We start from the raw sequence: 18,685 nt of genomic DNA, 5'->3' as shown, positions 1-18,685 counted from the left end.
CATTTTTCTATACATACGTAAGGAAGTAGTTGTTGAGGGAGTTGACTTTGAACCCTAGGACTTATTTCTAGTTTTTTATTTTTATTTATTTATTATTTATAACAACACTCATACCTGTTGCTACAACATCAGTGTCACTATCAGTTTCATTTGCCTCAGTGTAATCACTAGTATCATTTACCACATTGTCTTCATTATCTGACCTATCAGAAATATCAGTTTCAGAAACATCAGTCTCTTTTATTCAATAGACTTTCGATTTCCTGGACTGAGAGAAACTTTTTATGGTACAGCAATGCTTGATACTACAAATCTGGTGAAAAACATTGAAAACAATTGCTTATAACTCACAAAATATCAAAAGAAATCGAGTGTGCTGTACACCACTAAATAGACTGCTACTTCATATGTCTAGTAATATACAACATTTCATGCCATCTATTGACAGAAAAGAAGAAACACTTAGAAGAATCTATAGCTGCTCTGCCCATCTCACAGCCCACTATGTAACTGGAAATCTGCAACTGTGAGCCAGCTGTATAAGCCAGTCAGTTAATTGTAAAGCAGATATCATTGAGATTTACAGTTAACTTATTCACATGCTAGTGTCACATCATTTTTTTATCTATCTGTCTGCTAACGAGTTCCATATATGAAATTTTACACTTTGTGCCCATTATTCTCTATGTCTAGTACCAGTAAGTAAATTTTATTTCTTGGAAATTGTATAAAATGAGTTTTCCTTGGATTAAGAGTTAAAATGTTTATTGTGAATCAGTTGTAAGCTAATTCCATTATTCTTTTGCTAGTATTGTAGATGTCTTTGGACTCCTTATCAGCATATTAGAGCCATCAGTAAACAGCATAGATTTCAGGGAATGCTCCATTTTGACAGTTAAATCATGTATTTAGATCAAGGACAGGAGTGGGTCAAGCATCAAATCTTGTAGCACACAATATTTATTATCACACAATTCTGAATTCAGTCTTATGTGTGTTCTGGCAATTTTAATGTGATACACAGAAAACGCAAAAAGGATATTTTTCCTTGTTTATGTTACACCAGAACTGTATTTTTCAGATCACATATTGCCTCCTCAAACAAGAAGACAAACTGAGCTGCTATTATAGGGTACTTCTCAGAACATTATTTGAATATTCCATTGTAAGGTAATTTCTCAAGAAACTGTTGAGAGTATAGGATTGAGGGAGATGGGTCTATAATTAGAAATCACCTGTTCATGACCACTTTAATAGATTGGTCTTAGTACTGCAAACGTCAGTCTTTCAGGAAATACTCCGTGGCTTATTCACTGGTTACACAGATAATGTAAGAGAGCACTACTCAGTGAACAAAAAATTTTAGTACTTCTGTTGAACTAACATCGTAACCAGAAGAGTTCCTGATTTACAATAACCTGTGATTTTTATTATTTCTAGATCAGATGATTTGACAAAGCTACAATGAAACATGGTAGGCACTTTCAGGAATTGAATAATGAAGTATCTACCACACCATTCTCTGTTACAGTTTTGAGTATTTATATTGCAAGTAAACAATAATACCACAGTACAGCTTGCAATATTTTCCACAAAAGCCTTAGAAGGAAAGAGATGCACTGTAGATCATTACAGAATTTTAATTCCTTTCATTCTTGTAAAGCACAAAAAATGATGTGTTGTTAAAGCTTTTCTTGTCATTTTAAAGGATACTGTAACAAGAAACCCAATGAGATTTGTTATATAATACCTTAAAAAATTCCAAGAACTTCTACATACCTATGATTATACCGCTTCAGTTTTTGAAGTCCATATTTTGAGTCCATGGAACCTTTGGAAACAGGCAAGGATTCCAAATTAGCCATAAGTAAATTTATGGAAGATTTTAGTTCTTCAATGTACAAAGATTCCATTTCCTTCAGTACAAACTTTGGCATTAATTTTCTGTTCTGGAAATGAAATTAAAAATTTGACATTATTAACTGTGATCACAGTTGTCTTGCAATTCTATTCGAAAAAATTAGGTGATCTAAAACAAATCAATAAAATTTTAGTTTCATTACTTATTTATGGAGGCTCAAATTCTCTGATGTGTCGCAATTAACATTTTACATAAGGTAGTGAACTGTTTAGTATGAGGCAGTCACCATTATACAGTTGTGTCAAACCAGTACTGATCAACAGCAAGCCAATTAAATCACATTGTCAGTTTCATATCACTGTCCGCAGTACATAATACTAAAAATTTGTGCATCTGTGTCAGATTATTTTAATATCCACTTCAGAATGTATGTTTCATTGTGTTAGTGGTTTTAGTTATATTACAGTCTTCATACTGCTGTATTTCTGTTGAGAAAATAATGTTTTGTTTGGTGTTATAGCATCACCATAAAGGCCAAAGACAACTAATATCATATAAATCTCTCCCAGCACTTACACTGAACCTTAGCTGCTAGATGAGCCTCCTCTAATCTCTCACTACTGTTGTTTCCTATCCACATAATGTGAACATTAAACCTAAGTTACATTATTTATATGCATGCACAGAATCCATAATGAGAACAGTGCAGTATGATGTAGTCAATATGAGAATACATTATTACTGCAATGCCTGCCATAGTCAAAGCTGTTAACCATTGACTCAGAATTAAATTATTAAGAAATGACTTGAGGGTTGACAGTAACCAAGCCTGAGATGCTGGAGTTGGCAGTCATGTGTGCTTGAGGTGTGCTTGCTTGTGTGTACAAATGGTGTGTGTATCTTATTTGCTGATGAAGGCTGTGGCCGAAAGCTTTATGCAAGTGTCTTTTAATTGTGCCTGTCTGCAACTTAACGTGTCTTCATCAACATAAGTAGCAATCTATATTTCTCTGCATTGTTCAAAATGAAGTCTGATAGTGTTTCATGAAAGACAGACACAATGTGTATTATAAATGCACAGACTATCTCATGCTGCACAGCCATCTCACATTCCCACCTAGTGTCACCTATCTGACATCCCTATCCATGTTTACATGCCTGCTAATTGTAGATTTCCACTGGAGGTTGAATGTAAATGTGCTTCTTACTGAAAGTTGGGGATTCATTGCTCATTGAGGAGAATTGATGATGTGAATATGTTGTACTGAATATTGATGTATTTACAGTTTATAGCTTTTGAGAAGTAAATCAGAATATCAAAGTACAAGACACTGAATTATGAGATCTATTAGGTTAGATATTGTACTGAGAGTGGCCAATAGAATTTATTGTTGAAGATGAGAAATGGGATTATCCTTCTAGCATTTAGTAATGGGATTTTGAGGAATAACCAGATCCTACATTGTTACTTGCAGAGACAATATGTCTTGAGGTCTGAAGAATCATCAGTTAGGAGAAGTGGCCCATGAAACATGCTTTTGTGATAGCTATTGAGAATACAATGTAGTCCTAAGTCAGGATCACAACAAACAGAGCGTATTAATATGACAAAATGGTTGTGAGTTGCTGAAACAAATGAATATGATTGCCAAATAAAGATTGTGGTGATAGACTAACCGGGATGTCATGTGACCTGAATATTGTTGTAGCAACTTCATTTTAGTCAGTCATACTGAGATATATTTCCAGAACAATATTTGGTGTTTCTAAGGATGGAGTGAGCTAGTAATGAAATGTGGATGAAACGTTTTTGCTTTAATCAATTACAAATAAACATAAATTTCATTAGTTTTGCAATAACGTAATTTCAGTTTGAACAATAGTGTAAAATCCAGAGATCCAGTGCATTTAGGTGACAGCTCCATTAAAAATAATTTATGGTTGTCTAATCAATACAAGAGAAACAGTGACTGCTGCAATTAAATTTTTTGGGACATCCATAAAAGATACTCAGTAGGTTTTATTGGGCAAGCATCATTAGAATCTCTGGAACTTACACTGTGAAATATACAAGTAATTGTGACAATATGGAATCTCATAATGAAATTGTGTTGTGGTGTTCAGTCTGAAGACTGGTTCAATGCAGCTCTCCATGATACTCTATCCCATGAAAGCTACTTCATTTCTGAGTAACTATTGCAACCTACATCCTTCTGAATCTGCTTGCTGTATTCATCTCTTAGTCTCCCTCCGTGATTTTTGCCCCCAATACTAAATTGGTGATCCCTTGATGTCTCAGAATATGTCCTACCAACAGATCCTTTCTTCTAGTCAGGTTGTGTCACAAATGTCTTTTCTCCTGAATTACATTTGGTACTTTCTCATTTGTTATGGGATCCAACCATCTAATCTTCAGCATTCATCGGTAGCACAACTTTCCAAAAGCTTCTAGTCTCTTCTTGTCCTAATTGTTTATTGTCTATGTTTTGCTTCCATACATGCCTAATCTCCACAAAAATACTTTCAGAAAAGACTTCCCGACACTTAAATCTATACTTGATATTAACAAATGTCCCTTCTTCAGAAACGTCTTTTCTTGCCATTGCCAGTCTACATTATATATTCTGTCCACTCCAGCTATCATCAGTCATTCTGATACCCAGGTAAAAAAACTCATCCACTACCTTAAGTATCTCATTTCCTAATCTAATTCCATCAACTGATTTAATTTAACGACAATGGATTACAATTTTTTTGGTTTTATTGATGTTCACCTTATATCCTCGTTTCAAGACCTTGTCCATTCTGTTCAACTGCTCTTCCAAGTCCTTTGCTGTCTCTGAGAGAATTACAATATCATTGGTAAATCTCAAATTTTTTATTTCTTCTCCTCGGACTTTAATTCCTACTCTAAATTTTTCTTTTCTTTCCCTTACTGCTTGCTTGATGTACAGATTGAATAACATCAGGGATAGGCTACAACACTGTCTCACACCCTTCTCAACCATTACTTCCCTTCCATCCCCCTCAAGTTTTGTAACTGCCATTTGGTTGCTGTACAAGTTTTTAATAGCCTTTTGCGCCCTGTGTTTTACCTCTGCTACCCGCAAAATATCAAAGAAAGGATTCCAATCAACATTGTAAAAAGCTTTCTCTAAGTCTCAAAATGCTATAAACACATGTTTGCCTTTCCTTAACCTATCCTCTATGGGAAGTCATAGGGTCAGTACTGCCACACATGCTCCTACGTTTCACCAGAATTAATACTGATCTTTCCTTAGGTCAGCCTCTACCAAATTTCAGTTCTTCTGTAAAGCATTCGTGTTAGTATTTTACAACCATGACTTATTAAACTAATAGTTTAGTAATATTCACAGCAGTCAGCACTTGCTTTCCTTTGGACTGGAATTATTATATTCTTCTTGAAGTCTGAGGGTATTTCGCCTGTTTCATACATCTTGCTCACCAGATGGAAGAGTTTTGTCATTGCTGGCTCTCCCAAGGCTATCAGTAGTTCTAACGGGATGTTGACTACTCCTGGGGCCTTGTTTTGTCTCTGGTCTTTCAGTGCTCTGTCAAATTCTTCTCACAATATCATATCTACCATCTCATCTTCATCTATGTCCTCTTCCATTTATAAAATACTGCCCTCAAGTACATCTCCCTTGTATAGATCCTCTATGTATTCCTTCCACTTTTCAGATTTTCCTTCTTTGCTTAGAACTGGTTTTTCACCTGAGCTCTTGATATTTATACACATGGTTCTCTTTCCTCCAAAGGCCTCTTTAATTTTCCAGTACATGGCATCTATCTTTCCCTTAGCCACATATGCTTCTAAATCCTTAGATATGTTCTCTAGCTATTCCTGCTTATGCATTTTGCACTTCCTGACAATCTCATTCTTTTGTTGTTTTGTATTTCCTTCTGCCTGCTTCATTTACTGCTTTTTAATATTTTCTCCTTTCATGAATTAAATGCAATATCTCTTGAGTTACGCCAGGATTTCTACTAAGCCTCATCTTTTTACCTAATTGATCATCTGCTGCCTTCACTGTATCAGCTCTCCAAGATACTCATTCTTCTTCTACTGTATTCCTTTCCCCTGTTTTTGTCAGTCATTCCATAATGTTCCCTCAGAAACACTCAGAAACCTGTGGTTCTTTCAGTTTATCCAGGCCCCACCTCCTCAATTTCCTATCAATTTGCAATGTCTTCACTTTAAATCTACAGCTCATAAACAATAAATTGCAGTCAGAGTCCACGTCTGCCCCTGGGAATGTCTTGAAATTTAAAATCTGGTTCCTAAATCTCTGTCTTATCATTACGTAATCAATCTGAAAGCTTTCACTGTTCAGTGACATTAAAGGACATATTCCATTTACAGTATGGTAACTTACATTTAAGGTATGGAAGTAAATGAAATGAACTGAATTAGTTTTGAATGAAATAGATTTGAATCAATGAGTATATACATAAGAATACTACATTATATTTGGATGCACATTGTCATGGATGTTGCATACATTGTTGTACAGCCAATTTTATCTCTGGTACTGGCAGTGTATGACAGTCACATACTGTACTTTAAATGTAAGTTAACACACTATAAATGGAATATGTTCATTAATGTCAATGTAAATTACATATTTTCTCAATTTGTTGCATATTTCACAGTGTATATTTCAGATACTCTGATGATGCTCTTGTAATATTATAAGATAAAATCAAACAATGGAAAATCCAGAAGGGACAACATGGATAATATATTATTTTGATTCAGAGGCATAAGAAGGCGCTTGAACACAACTTTTTGAAATATTTTCGAAAAAGTCAGCAAAAGTGAAACTGGTTGATAGTTTGACAATATCTCTCTATCCCACTTCTTGTAAAGAGGCTTAACATTAACATATTTTTGCCAGTCTGGAAATGTTCCACTAACAAGAGATTGATAACACAAATAACTTCAGATAGAACTCAACTCACATGAGCACTCTTCAATTAACTTCATTGATACATTATTATAAGCACTATAATAATTTGATTTTAAGTATTTTATGATGGATGAGTGTCCTTTCCATTTTGCAATATGTTATGCAATGAACAACCTGGATCCAGAAATAAGACGCCAACAACAACTGCTATTTATGAGTGCATCAATTCCATATTAAGCCTGGTGGACAAGAAACAGGAATCAACAGGAGTATTTATTGACCTGTAAAAAAGATTTTTACATGGTGGACTATAAGATTCTGCTGTCAAAGTTTGGAAAATATGTTAGTCAAAGTCTGTCCAACAACTAGATCAGCTCCTTCCTGAGCGATTATAAGCAGGCTGTGTGCATCAAACACACAAATATCCACCTAAAAACTGTATCTGAACACTTATCAGACTTTAATAAAATTAAATATGATGTACCCCAAAGATCAATAATAGGACTCCTCCTGCATATAAATGATCTCAAATAAAATGGGGATGCACATAAAACAATAGCATTTGCAGATGATACCACAATTCTACTAAAAGAAAATGGTAAAGAACAATTACAGTAATCAGTAAATACTGTCACAAAACTACTTAGCAGCTGGGTACAAAATAAACAACTTGTAATAAATAGTAAAAAAAACTGTGGCATTAAAATTCCGCAATGCTTCTAACAAGGACATATTTATCCCTTTGGTCTCTAACAATGACAAACAGCATTGAAACCAAATTCTTAGGACTTTCCGCAGAGAATCAAGAATCGAGAATTTTATTCACCATATATCATTTTATAATGCTATTGGCTTCGTCATACAGCAATGTTAAATGGAATAAGCATATTAAATACCTTAATCCAAAACTTAGCAAGACATGTTACCTTCTTTGCTCACTGAAATCATGCTGCAGTGAGAGAATAGTAATGAATGTATATGATGCCTACTTCCATTCTTGCCTTAAATATGGAGTCACTTTCCAGGGAAACTCTAAAACAGCTAACAGCACATTCAAACTACAAGAAAGGGCCATTAGAATCATGTTTGGATACAAGCATAGAGACTCTTGCAAACCTCTGTTTAAGATATTTTGTATTTTTTCACTACCATTGTGTATACAAAATGGAAAGCCTTATACTCATACAAATAAATGTATTACTTAAGGAATGTAGACTGCCAAAAAAAAAAAAAAAAAACTATGATATACATGATCATCCTACCAGGAAAAAAATTACATGTAACTCAAATCAGTACATCTTCACACCAAAAAGATAATTTCCACATGAGTGTTAAAATTTATAACAAACTTCCTGAAAACATAAAAGCTGTTACTGAGGTCAAAACCTTCATAAAATCTCTAAATTCAAATTTGCAGCATCACTGCTTCTACTCTGCTGAAGAATACTTAACTTTATGAAGTGTGCTATGTAAATACTTCATTCATAAACTGTTTTATTGTAACCTTAAATAAGTATGCCTAGAAATAACTAGTAAATACCGTACAATACATTACTGAAGTTATTTGTAGAGACTGGTCTATTATATTCCATTGCAATGTTTACTGCCTGCTAACCCCAAGCTGACAGTAACAGTAACAAAGTACTTGTTTAAGTTATTTGCGACACTACATCCACTTGTTACTAATGTCTAATTTAATTTCTACAGTTATCTGTTCCGCTTCCTTTCCAGCCTTCCTGTCCCTGTCTTCACTATATCTTGTACAGCTTTTTCCTTTTTTGTTGCCTGGCATAATTATCTTTTTCTAATAATAAAGTTGCTTAGATTACTGGATTACTAGCTTCGATATTTTGTAGTATTTTTTATAATGCATTACAATGCTAACATCAGAACCATCCCTACATAGTAGATACAGTCTCCTTTTTGTGACACTTGATACCATTATTTCTAGTGTAATCCATGCTCTATTTTTAGCCTTCTGTTTGATTTGAGTTACCTTTAAGGGAAAACCATTTTCAAAAGAGGAAGTAACTTTACTAATGAATGTTTTGTGTTTTCCATTTGAGTCAGAAGTATTGTAAATACCTACCCAGTTCATTTCTTTGAGCACTCTCCTAAATTTCTTAATTTTTGTCTTGTTTATTACTCTCCTGTACTCAGGTTTAATAGATTTTATATCCTGACAAGTTTTAGTATTTAACCCTCAAGCCTCTGTTTAAAGTGTGCAGATAAAAAATAAAATGATTTTGCATAGTTCCATTTTTGTTTCACATCTGCAGACCCACACCTTTTCCTTCATTGTTGCTTCAGGTAACACAATGATAATTTGTGTTGTTATACATCCAAGTGAGCAGCAGTAATATAAAATACAAAGTGAGCTAGGCAGAAAAAATTTATGACCCGTGCAAAATAAATAAATTAATTAATTAAAATTAAAATTAAAAAAATGGCCCTGATTATGAGCTAGCAGCCTAATGCCACATTGAAGCAGTTGTCTATGAGAGAATTAGTGACCAAATAAGCAGCTGGATGGGATCTGATGCCAATGCATTGCTTAATGCTTCAAGTGGATCATTACTGTCTCTGTAACACCTGTCCTTGGCAACAGGGTGTTTACCAAAAATTTACTTCATTATTGTTTAACAAAACAGTGGTGTAGCTCATATTACGTAAGTTTACTTTCTTGTTGTTCAAATAAACTAAGATTAAATTGTAATTTTGATCATAAATGAATCAGCTTGCCAACACAAATGAAACTATTCTATACATGTGTACAAAGTGCACTGTGCACCCCCTCGTCTTATGAAAAATGGCGCGCCTGCTCAAAGGTTAAGATCAGATGCTGCATGTCATGATCATATAATCCATTTACTATTGGTTTTGTGATATGACACTTTCCCCTAGATTTGTCTACAAAGATATTATCAACAGCAGTCTCAGAGCATTTAAATACTCCAGTTACAAAGTCCAGAGGAGAAATTAAATTGAATGACAGTGTTACTGATTACAATTGTTCACTGACAGATCCACACTACATTCAGAAGCAACTACTATTTTCTTGTTTTTTACTGTGAGATGGGCAACAGAGTTTCCAGATTTTTTTATGAGCACTTAAAGGTTCCTGAGGGTGCTCTGAGTAGACATACTATAATAAAGGATTTATTATGAAATACTACTTCTGTTGCACAAACCTGTTTGTGCTGCTCTGAGCAAAATTTTTAATATCAGTATTCTTGAAATTAAAACAGTTTCTGAAATATGTGGCAACTCCTACTTCTCCACATTTTCTCTACAGATCTAAGAAGCGTGGCTGAAACTGTTGTCATGTGTGTGTTGGTTGTGCTTGCATGAAGAAGCTCACATGTGTTTTTCTTGTACCTGTCTGCAGTTCAACACCTCCACTATATGGTGATTAGCAATCTATCGTTTTCATAATAGTTATTATAGAGGAAAACTAGTCAATAAAATGTACTGAGTGCAACTTGTTCTGTCTTGAGAAAAATAGTGTCATGTTACAATGGCATTATAATATTAACATTTTTACAAGGAGAATTACTGGAAAGAGTGGCATATGCTGAAGACGTTTTACGCATTCTGCAGCTACTAAACTAAGATACACATTAAATTCAAGATTAACTATGACACAAATGTAGTATAGGAGGTGTGAATAGCTGAGCACAACTAGATATTTAGATGTGCTAGATATATGGCAGAGCCTTCCCAGATATTTAGTAAGGGAGTTTCTTTTTGGTTAGTAACCCTAGAAGTTTGTTCATGTTCCTCTTGTTTAATTACAATAAATGAGTAAATAACTCAGTTTGTTAATTCACTGAGAGGTTGCCATGATAAACAAAAATAATTTTGTCAAATCAAACATCAAAAGTGGTGGTTTATTCACTGCACTGACACAGGTTAGGAATTCACTATGCGGCTGACAGTAAATTCATGGGGATTTTTGCAAAGCACTATCTTAATTTTATACTATGTAAATAGCAGTTTTTATGTTGAAACTTTATTTTTGATATTGTGGTGATTCTTTGAAGCACTGATTCTATCATGGCATAGAGGTATGTGGGGTCTACGGTAATGCGGTGTGTCTGGTCAGTCAGCTGCATGGCACAATGTTCTGTGACTGTTTCATTCATATTCATACTACTAATATTTACTTACTCAAGTAACAGTTAATTATGGCATATGTTCTCAGCAGACTTTTGATACTGTAATGTGGAGAACTGTACAATTAAAATGGGAACTCATATACTGTTTTTTTTTTTTTGTGTCGTAATGTTGATTATTACTTTTAGCATATATTAAGATTAATATATCTGCTGTATGCAAAAGGGGTCTGCAATTCTTGATATTTTATGTTTCCCCCATCCTTTCAAACCACAATTGACATTGAATGACAGGGATTTTGCATTTAGATTCAGAAACTGCAGAAAAACTGACATAGTACTGTTCGTAAAAACATCAACATTAAACAGAAAACTGGTGCTGCACATGCATTTGAAAGCACTGAACAAAAATGAACTGTCAGGGTGCCAATAACATAGATGCAATATATGCTTGGTGTAAATCCAGCATCAGGAAGAATCTTTAGAGTTTCACTTAAATTTTTTTATGTTTCTGTAATGATTTGATGTTAAACTGATATACTTTTATTTTTTCCCATCCCAGATTATTTACAGTATCACTCAACTATATGCGTATGTCTGTGTTTTATATTTTTCTATAGATGATCAAAAGTTGATTTTTACTGATAATTATAAGCATTTTTATTTAATTTTATGCAATTTTAAGCATAAATATATACCATATCCTGAAGGATATTATAGGTATATTTCAGGAAATTTTATTGGATACCCTATAATTAACCTTATGCAGAACATGAGTCAGTTGTGGTAAGTTTTATTATCTGTAGTAGGTACAGGAAACATCACACACTGTTGCAACACACGCCACCATGACTATGGCGAAGGAGGATTTCATAAGTCAAGTTGGGTAACATCCAGTTCATGAGAATTGAAATCAGATAATCATAGATATGTGCTTGAATGTATTAAAGCATACACATGGAAAAAGTTATGAGAGAGAAATACTGTGTGAGTGTAATTAATGTTAAGTCCCATAGACTAATGAACATTTCAGTTATGAATTAAAAACTGGCCAATAACATATTTAAATACAACAATTAGTTACTTAAAGTTGGGTAAATTGGGTCGCAAATGTAGCCTTTAGGCAATGAAAGCAGTATAATTACTTCTTGGATCTGTCAACTTCAAGCTATTCACCATTTCCCTGTGAGTGAAACTACTGTCATTCCTAAGCTTACTAGAATATTACTTGTACCAATGTGACAACAGGAGAAAAAAACAGAACTCTGAGGAAGTAATTTAAGACAATATATTTAAATATAGGGATAAAGTGTTATCCACATTTTATATATATATATATATATATATATATATATATATATATATATATATATATATATATATATATATACTCCTGGAAATTGAAATAAGAACACCGTGAATTCATTGTCCCAGGAAGGGGAAACTTTATTGACACATTCCTGGGGTCAGATACATCACATGATCACACTGACAGAACCACAGGCACATAGACACAGGCAACAGAGCATGCACAATGTCGGCACTAGTACAGTGTATATCCACCTTTCGCAGCAATGCAGGCTGCTATTCTCCCATGGAGACGATCGTAGAGATGCTGGATGTAGTCCTGTGGAACGGCTTCCCATGCCATTTACACCTGGCGCCTCAGTTGGACCAGCGTTCGTGTTGGACGTGCAGACCGCGTGAGACGACGCTTCATCCAGTCCCAAACATGCTCAATGGGGGACAGATCCAGAGATCTTGCTGGCCAGGGTAGTTGACTTACACCTTCTAGAGCACGTTGGGTGGCACGGGATACATGCGGACGTGCATTGTCCTGTTGGAACAGCACGTTCCCTTGCTGGTCTAGGAATGGTAGAACGATGGGTTCGATGACGGTTTGGATGTACCGTGCACTATTCAGTGTCCCCTCGACGATCACCAGTGGTGTACGGCCAGTGTAGGAGATCGCTCCCCACACCATGATGCCGGGTGTTGGCCCTGTGTGCCTCGGTCATATGCAGTCCTGATTGTGGCGCTCACCTGCACGGCGCCAAACACGCATACGACCATCATTGGCACCAAGGCAGAAGCGACTCTCATCGCTGAAGATGACACGTCTCCATTCGTCCCTCCATTCACGCCTGTTGCGACACCACTGGAGGCGGGCTGCACGATGTTGGGGCGTGAGCGGAAGACGGCCTAACGGTGTGCGGGACCGTAGCCCAGCTTCATGGAGAGGTTGCGAATGGTCCTCGCCGATACCCCAGGAGCAACAGTGTCCCTAATTTGCTGGGAAGTGGGGGTGCGGTCCCCTACGGCACTGCGTAGGATCCTACGGTCTTGGCGTGCATCCGTGCGTCGCTGCGGTCCGGTCCCAGGTCGACGGGCACGTGCACCTTCCGCCGACCACTGGTGACAACATCGATGTACTGTGGAGACCTCACGCCCCACGTGTTGAGCAATTCGGCGGTACGTCCACCCGGCCTCCCGCATGCCCACTATACGCCCTCGCTCAAAGTCCGTCAACTGCACATACGGTTCACGTCCACGCTGTCGTGGCATGCTACCAGTGTTAAAGACTGCGATGGAGCTCCGTATGCCACGGCAAACTCGCTGACACTGACGGCGGCGGTGCACAAATGCTGCGCAGCTAGCGCCATTCGACGGCCAACACCGCGGTTCCTGGTGTGTCCGCTGTGCCGTGCGTGTGATCATTGCTTGTACAGCCCTCTCGCAGTGTCCGGAGCAAATATGGTGGGTCTGACACACCGGTGTCAATGTGTTCTTTTTTCCATTTCCAGGAGTGTATATATATAGGGTGGAGAAAAACCGTCTCACAAAATTTTAACCCTGGATATCTGAAGCCAGTGGGAACCAAAATTACTAATGGTGTTTAGGTCAACAATGCACCATTTTTAATCTATGGAAACTTGGCACCATGCACTCTGATTGGCTGCAGGATTGCCCTGTTGCCGAATGCTTTGGACAACGCATGACCACGAATGCTTTGCCTGCCGGAGATCGCGATGTACCCAAGGTGGCCTGCGTGCTCAGTGGTAACATACCAGTCTTCCACTCTGGGGGCCTGGGGATGAATCTGTCAGGGTCCTGACACATCCACTGTAGTTTCATGATTAGACTTACTGGGAACAAACCTGTCAACAGCTGTTAGTTGGTGTACAGAAAGTCTTTTACATATTTTGTTGACCCTGAAAAGAGCCTTTCTTGTAGCTAGGACATTGTTTACTTAAAGCAGGTGCTCCAACTGGCAATGCTCTGATGCAGCACTAGCTTGGTAATGTGAAACATTGTTTTGGCAAACTCATTCAAAGATTCCTGGCATTGCCCTGATATAATTGGCGACTCGTTGAATGCGATCCATTAATTCCTCTTAATTTCTAGGTGGTTTACATCCAGGTAGGTCGGCTAGAACCTTGAAAAATCTGCACAGGAAAAAGTCCAGTAGCGTGAGGTCTGGTAATAGTGGTGGCCACATCCTAGACCACATATGCCAATTACCAGGCTGTCAAAGAGTTCATTTAAGTATCCGAGCACAGCACAACAGTTATGTGTGGGTACTCATCATGCTGCAACCACATGCAAAGCTGTATGTCTGGGGGAACATCTTCCAGCAGGCCTGGTAGAGTTTCTTACAAAAAGTGAAGGTAATTTGCTCCTGTATACTGAGAAGGTAGACAGTCCAGCCCATTCAGATGGTCACCCACAATGCCTGCCCAAATGTTGAGAGAAAATTTTTCCTGGTGTCCGTGGATGTGACATGAGAATTTCCCCTTGCCCAGTAATGAACATTTCGCATGCTGTAAAGGCCATCCCAATGGGAGGTGAACTCGTCAGTAAACAACACAATGGTGAGGAAGTTGGGATCTCGTGCAACATGTCGCAGAAACATCCATCAAAACCTTAGCCTGTGTTCATAGTCCACCAATGGATTTAGGTCTTTGACAGGGTGGAAACTAAATGGATACTGGCCACCATACCTCAAAACCTCCCAGATTAACCAATGAGCGACTCCCATGTCATGTCCAACTGCTCGAGTACTTTTCGTAGGTGCTTCCTCAAAGTGCTCCAGAACAATATCTTCAAATGTAGCATCCCATCGTGTTCAAGGTTTTTGAGGATCATCATGAAATCCAACTAACAAGCCTGTATACCCCGGTCACCAGTGAATTGCTGTAAATGTTTGTGGGTGTGGGCGGCAAAAACCATATCTCATTGTTCTTCAAACAAATTCTGTGCTGCCATGCTTACTGTATGACTAATCACATATGATGTTTGTCTGTTCCAAAGGAAAGCATACTTGTGAATGCCTCTGATGTGAGGTGGAGACAAACAGCAAGACCTATTCGACACATGTGCATATCACGTTGGGGCAGTGACAGGGTGACGGACATTTGTATGTGTGAATCGGCAACCATAGTGCTGCCCGTCATCCGCCGAACAGAAACAGGGCAATGGCACACCCAATCTGAGTGACCAGTGCCAAGTTTCTGTAGTTTAAAAATGGTTCATTGTTGTTCTTAATGGCATCAGCTATCCAGGGTTAAAAATATATATATAATTTTATATATATTAGAAAATGGTTAACACTTGGCTGATCATGACCTTCTACATGAATGCCAGGTGACTTTTTGGAGATGCATCAAAATACTTCAGCATGATTACTTACTAATCTAATTAGCTGAACATGAGCATCAATTACTTCTGCCATTTTTGATCAATACATGTGTGCTCTCTCCACAACTTATGACACTGTCATAAATATAATGATCTTGTCATCAACAGGATGTTAATATATAATCATCCATAATCTTCTACTACTCTTTATGCAAGTCTAAATGCAAGTCTTGCCTCATACCTATATCAGCTCCTATTCCAGTCCTGTGACTGGAATGTTGCATCTCATCAGAGTCAGAGCTATCTGTGAAAAATTTTATTTTATATAGCAAATCTGCTGCAACCACTGCACAGTATTTCATATGGAAACACACCATCCAACCACAAGGATTAATAGCTGTTGCTAAAGTGTGATAAAAGCCAAATTTTGAGTAGTTGATTCTTTCACTCTGACCATATAATATGTAGACTTGTACAGGCTTTATTTCTAAATATTTTGACCCTTATGTAAAATAAAGTTTTATATTGTGCTCAGCTTGCCATTTGTCAGATCATTACAGCCTGGAATTTAATTTAAATTTCAGTACCAATAACCTTACTGCACATATTATTCTGAAGAAATATGTTGTAGTAATAAATTTAAGGAATTATACCTTCTCCATTTCAGCCACTTTCTGCATTCGTCCATCAAGCTCTCTTCTTATTGCAGCTGCTTGCTCATCTGCTGAATCAAGCTGTGATAAAGACATTATATATCAACTGCAAAATGCATTTGAAAAAAGAACTGGAAAATGATGAAGCATAGTAATTTACAGCAACAATTTAAACACAATTAATTAATTAAAAAAAGATGAAAGGAAATTAAATTGTAAATGTTTCTATCATGCAAAAACCAGAAAAGAAATTATGTTCTACCATGTAACTGCATGGGGAGGAGTCAAACAAAAATTGTAAGTTCTAAAAACAGTAATAAGTAAAACTGTCAATGATGTTAAAAATTATGTAAAGAATTGCTTTTAGTTGCCAGTTGTGTGCAGAAATACAAAGGCCATGACAATTCCATTACACTATAAAAGTTGGTGCTATGGTTAAAAGTTCTAGAAAAATTTGGACAGCATTCTGTTTGAGTTTTGAACAGTACCAGTTAAAACATATTCTAATTCTGAGAAACATGTAGAAATGTTATATATTCACCAATGACACCACTTCAGAGAAAAACACTTGTACCTTAAGTTACAAAGACAGAGTAGTGGCTCACAGTACGATTCAAGTAATTAAAGCCACTGAAAATTGCTAAATGGCACTGAATTAAACTGAAGTTCTGGTAAAGTGGAAGCAACAGTTTTGGAGTCCTGAATTAAAAATGTAATATTAACGTAGTTTATAAGATGTTCTGAAGTGCTTTGAGTGATAGAGTGCTATCTTCCTTGAAAGATTTACTATTTAATATGAAACATTTCTCTATTACCAGTAACTAAAACCACAGGCACTGATCTAGGCACAGTGTCATTTCTCTTTTCCAAAATTATAGTGTTTGAACACAACCCACTTTCCACATAGAAAAGACACTGTTTTGAAGCACTGTAAGCAAAGATGGAACACTATTACCAGTGTCCTAAAAAATATCATCAATGTACAGTCAAATCAGTTTATATCTAAAGATGTTAACATGCAACTCAATAATGCTACACTGTATATTGCCTTGGTATGCCTGGGAGATTTCCTATCCACCATACATACCACAATCCCTGCTCCCCTTGTAATTTTTACTTCTTTGCACAATTCAAGGAGGCAGGAAGTACAGTGTCATTAGCTCACCATTAATCAAAAGGGATATCTGTTGATCATTTACAGTTTTTCCATATTTCCAAAGGACAGGAAAAGCAAGTTTATTCCTCCATAAAAAGCGTGTGTTTGCCCCTCAGAAGCTTTTCTCTGATACTGTATAGATAACCTCCTTCCCAGTCACCACTCACTCTCAGTAGTGTATGCCCCACCATTGTATTTATCATTCCTGTAACATATCTATATCATATTCACTCAACCTGTTCCAAAATAACATTACAGAACTATCCATGTGTGAACCACCAGTACTCAGTGTCTAATGGGCACAATATTTCAGTGAGCAATATGTTGCCACCATCAAGTGTGCCTCTCAGGGGAATGTGTGTGTGACAGTCAGCTCTCAACACCAGGAAAATGTTGCTACACATCTCTCTCTCTCTCTCTCTCTCTCTCTCTCACACACACACACACACACACACACACACACACACACACACACACACATGGTCTGTGTGTGTGTGTGTGTGTGTGTGTGTGTGTGTGTGTGTGTGTGTGTGTGTGTGTGTGTGTGTGTGTGTGTGTGTGTGTGTGTGTCCTGCTCAGCATGTCTGTCATACAGAAGGTATCTGTTGTGCTTTTTCTAACCAGGATATCCCATTACCTTGTCATTCCATCTTCTACAATACAATATTAACTCAAGCTAGATAATTAGTGCCAATAGTTTCTGTTTCTCAGTTGCAATCTGTTTTCAGACAATGAAATGTGAAATGCCTTAAAGAGTAACATTTATTGTAGATTTTAAAGTTTGGCAGTAAACACTTCTCACCAAAGAAACAGTGCCATAATATCCACTGCTATAAGAATTGATAACTTGTCATTTCATAAAATATGGCACACTTATTGGTCCTAGATCTTTAAGATGTCTTAAAGTTAAAGTCATGTCCAAACAACACTGAAGTTAATCTACACCAAAGCTATTTTTTTACAAACTACTTGGTCAGTTATGCATCTGATAGTTGTTTTTCCTAAAACTTCAGCAGTTCAAAATAATTGTGTGAGCAAATACCTTATAACAGAATACTGAACCACCTTTTGAACAAATAATCTTTTAACAACACCTCAGTTTGACTTTGCATTAGGCTTTTCACCAGAGAAATGAATATATGACCTCACAAACTGAACTTTAGAAGAAAAACATTACAGAACAATCCATGGCTGAACCACGAGTACTCAGTGTCTGATGGACACAGTATTTCAGTGAGCAATCTGTTGCCATCGTCAAGTGTGCCTCTCAGGGGAATGTGTGTGACCCTCCCATTTTCTTTGCAGCAACATTCTATATGCCATCCACACCA

The 18,685-nt window shown here is 36.9% G+C and overlaps 1 protein-coding gene across 1 annotated transcript in view; it reads right to left on the bottom strand.

Moving 5' to 3' along the window:
• Positions 1-18,685, bottom strand: part of LOC126248390 (calcium-dependent secretion activator-like) — a 1,500,396-nt gene that overhangs the window by 788,660 nt on the left and 693,051 nt on the right. The window contains exons 8-9 of the mRNA XM_049949341.1: positions 16,199-16,279; positions 1,780-1,949 (exon numbers count right to left, since the gene is read on the bottom strand). Coding sequence (XP_049805298.1) covers positions 1,780-1,949; positions 16,199-16,279 — 251 coding nt within the window. The remainder of the gene's footprint in view (positions 1-1,779; positions 1,950-16,198; positions 16,280-18,685) is intronic.

Source organism: Schistocerca nitens, chromosome 3, assembly GCF_023898315.1.
Source record: "Schistocerca nitens isolate TAMUIC-IGC-003100 chromosome 3, iqSchNite1.1, whole genome shotgun sequence".
Taxonomy (NCBI): Eukaryota; Metazoa; Arthropoda; class Insecta; order Orthoptera; family Acrididae; genus Schistocerca; species Schistocerca nitens.
The sequence above is the reverse complement of the archived record's forward strand: the minus strand, read 5'-3'. Positions and strand labels throughout refer to the sequence as shown.